The sequence below is a fragment of the Penaeus japonicus genome, unplaced genomic scaffold (assembly GCF_977035675.1).
Source record: "Penaeus japonicus unplaced genomic scaffold, GWHDUDI00000001_assembly GWHDUDI00000020, whole genome shotgun sequence".
In the NCBI taxonomy this organism is placed as follows: Eukaryota; Metazoa; Arthropoda; class Malacostraca; order Decapoda; family Penaeidae; genus Penaeus; species Penaeus japonicus.
This window is the reverse complement of record NW_028234422.1, coordinates 25,451,686-25,454,185: the sequence shown is the minus strand read 5'-3', so window position 1 is coordinate 25,454,185 and position 2,500 is coordinate 25,451,686. Positions and strand designations below refer to the sequence as shown.

General features: G+C 33.6%; 1 protein-coding gene across 4 annotated transcripts in view; it reads left to right on the top strand.

The window, feature by feature from the left end:
• LOC122260151 (uncharacterized) overlaps nucleotides 1–2,500 on the top strand; it is a 31,691-nt gene that overhangs the window by 18,853 nt on the left and 10,338 nt on the right. For all 4 annotated transcript variants that reach the window (XM_086548193.1, XM_086548190.1, XM_086548189.1 and 1 more), the window contains 2 exons: nucleotides 219–352; nucleotides 2,406–2,500. The exon at nucleotides 2,406–2,500 is cut by the window's right edge and continues 7 nt beyond it. In XM_086548193.1, the coding sequence (XP_086404319.1) occupies nucleotides 219–352; nucleotides 2,406–2,500 (229 nt within the window). The remainder of the gene's footprint in view (nucleotides 1–218; nucleotides 353–2,405) is intronic.

The following is a 2,500-nucleotide window of genomic DNA, read 5'->3' as shown; positions in this document are numbered from 1 at the left end:
AACACAGAAACATACTCACACACACACACACACACGCACACACACACACACACACACACACACACACACACACACACACACAGAAAAACAGAAATATCTTCGTCTGGACACAACACCCACGCAGAAATGAACAGAACTTCCCTCACCATACCTATTGTACCTATCGACCCCGGTTCTCCCGAAGAGTACGTTGCTAATCACTACCTCTCGACACGCAGTGAGCGGCGGGGACATAGAGGGCGTTCGCGTGGGCATGGGCTTGGGTAGCGCCCCCTCCAGGTGGCTGCTGGAGATGCTTCGTCACCAGGAGGACCTCATCGCTCAACTCGAAAAGGAAAATGAGTTTTTAAAAGTAAGTGAAATGAAAAAAAAAGGAAAAAAGAAAGTCAGTGGTATTTTAGTGTGATTCAGTGTGTTTTGTCCTCTTGTTTTTTAAGGTGTTGGGATAAAAAGGAATTGTTCCAAGATAGATTGATTAGATATTGTTACACTTACCGAGATTTGTACATTAGTTTTTCGTCTGAGGATGTAGTGTGTATAGCATAGCAACCGTTGCTAAGGGAGGTGTGTTGTTTATCTCTTATCTCCCCAAAATAGAGTCACTGATAACAGATGCACTTCAATCAGGGTTAAATACATTTGATTTTAAGGGACGGTGCAAATTCTGTTTAAAGTAAAAAAACAAGTACAAGATAGACAGAAAGAGATGTTAGAACATAATAATATGTATTTAAAAATATCGGCCATTAATTGCAGACAAAAAAGAAAAAAAAGAAATGTATATGCGAAGAACACAAGAATAAAATGTTTTGATGAGAGTCATGCACCGAACATTCATAAATTCAACTTTTAACGATTTCTCTCCTTCGTAATCTGGAAATACAGCAGACATCTAGAATGAAAACCACCCCGGAAAAGAGGCTAAATAACCTCAAGATCATTAATAACTTGGTCTAATTAGTTCGATCCCAGCACAATTCCGAATCTCCATCGCCGCATTCCCAGGTTAGTCTTGAGGTTAGGAATTACGCGGGCAATTTGCATCACGTTTAGCATTCCTGATGATGAGGGACTACGGGCTCAGTGCAATTCTGATTCTCGAGTGATGTAGTGGAATTTGCGGTTGTTGTTTTTTAATTTCTAATTCGTTTCTTTTTTTCGTTATCATCTTGTTCAATTGTGATTTTTTTTCAAGTGGTGGAAACTATGATTTGCTTATTCGTTCATTCATTCGTTAGTCACTTGTCTTTTTTTCAAATCCGATGTATTGGGAACTATAGGCCTATTCATTTATCCTTTCATTTGTGCATTTTAGTGGATTTCGTTATTCACTTGTCTTGTTTTAAAAAAAATCTAGATCGTGAATTAGAGATAAATTAGATATAAATTTTCATGTATCAAATCTAATGTAATATTTAATTGTCAACCTGGCCCCTCCCCCCCTCAAAAAAATTGCCCAGAAACAGAAACAAAAAGAAAAAAAGAAAAAAAAAGAAAAAAAGAAATATAGGAATACATAAAGAGTCGGAGGTAAAAAGACTAGGAGAGAGGTAGGATGAGAAGGCGGAGAAAGAAGACGAATAAGGGAGGAGGAAGAGAAGGAATGATAGTAATGATAAAAACGATAAAGATAATGATTATAATAATGATGATGATAATAATGGTAATAACAATAATGATGACAGTAATAATGATAATGATAGTGATAATGATAATGATGATGATAGTAATGCAATAATAATACTAATGATAACTACAATGATGACAGTAACAATGATAATAAGATTTTTTTAGAATAATGATAATGATAACAATAACAATTATAATGATAAGAAAGGCAGTAAAAAACGCTATACACAAAATAAGTTTTTTTCTGCAATAGTATAGACGCGAAATGGTATTTTCTTCCTTCAGTAACAACAACAATGATAATGATAATAATAACTATAATAATAATGATAACAAGGATAATAACAATGATGATAATAGTAAGGATAATAACAATACTAACAACAACAATGATAATGATAATAATAACTATAATAATAATGATAACAAGGATAATAACAATGATGATAATAGTAAGGATAATAACAATACTAACAACAACAATGATAATGATAATAATAACTATAATAATAATGATAACAAGGATAATAACAATGATGATAATAGTAAGGATAATAACAATACTAACAACAACAATGATAATGATAATAATGATAACAATGATAACCAATATAATAATAATAATAATACCCTAACAACAACAACAACAAAGAATAACATGAATAACAAGAAAAAAAAGACGAGCAGAAGAGGAAAAAAAAAAAACGAAAAAAAAAGAAAAAAAAAAAAGTCCACTTTCCTTCCAAGTCCTACTTATTTCCAACGTTCCTTCGCAGCGGGAGGTCGTATCCATAGGTGAAGGAGTGAAATCCATGACGCAAGAGAACACGGAACTAAACAGGAGACTAACGGAAGCTCTGAATCAAGCCAT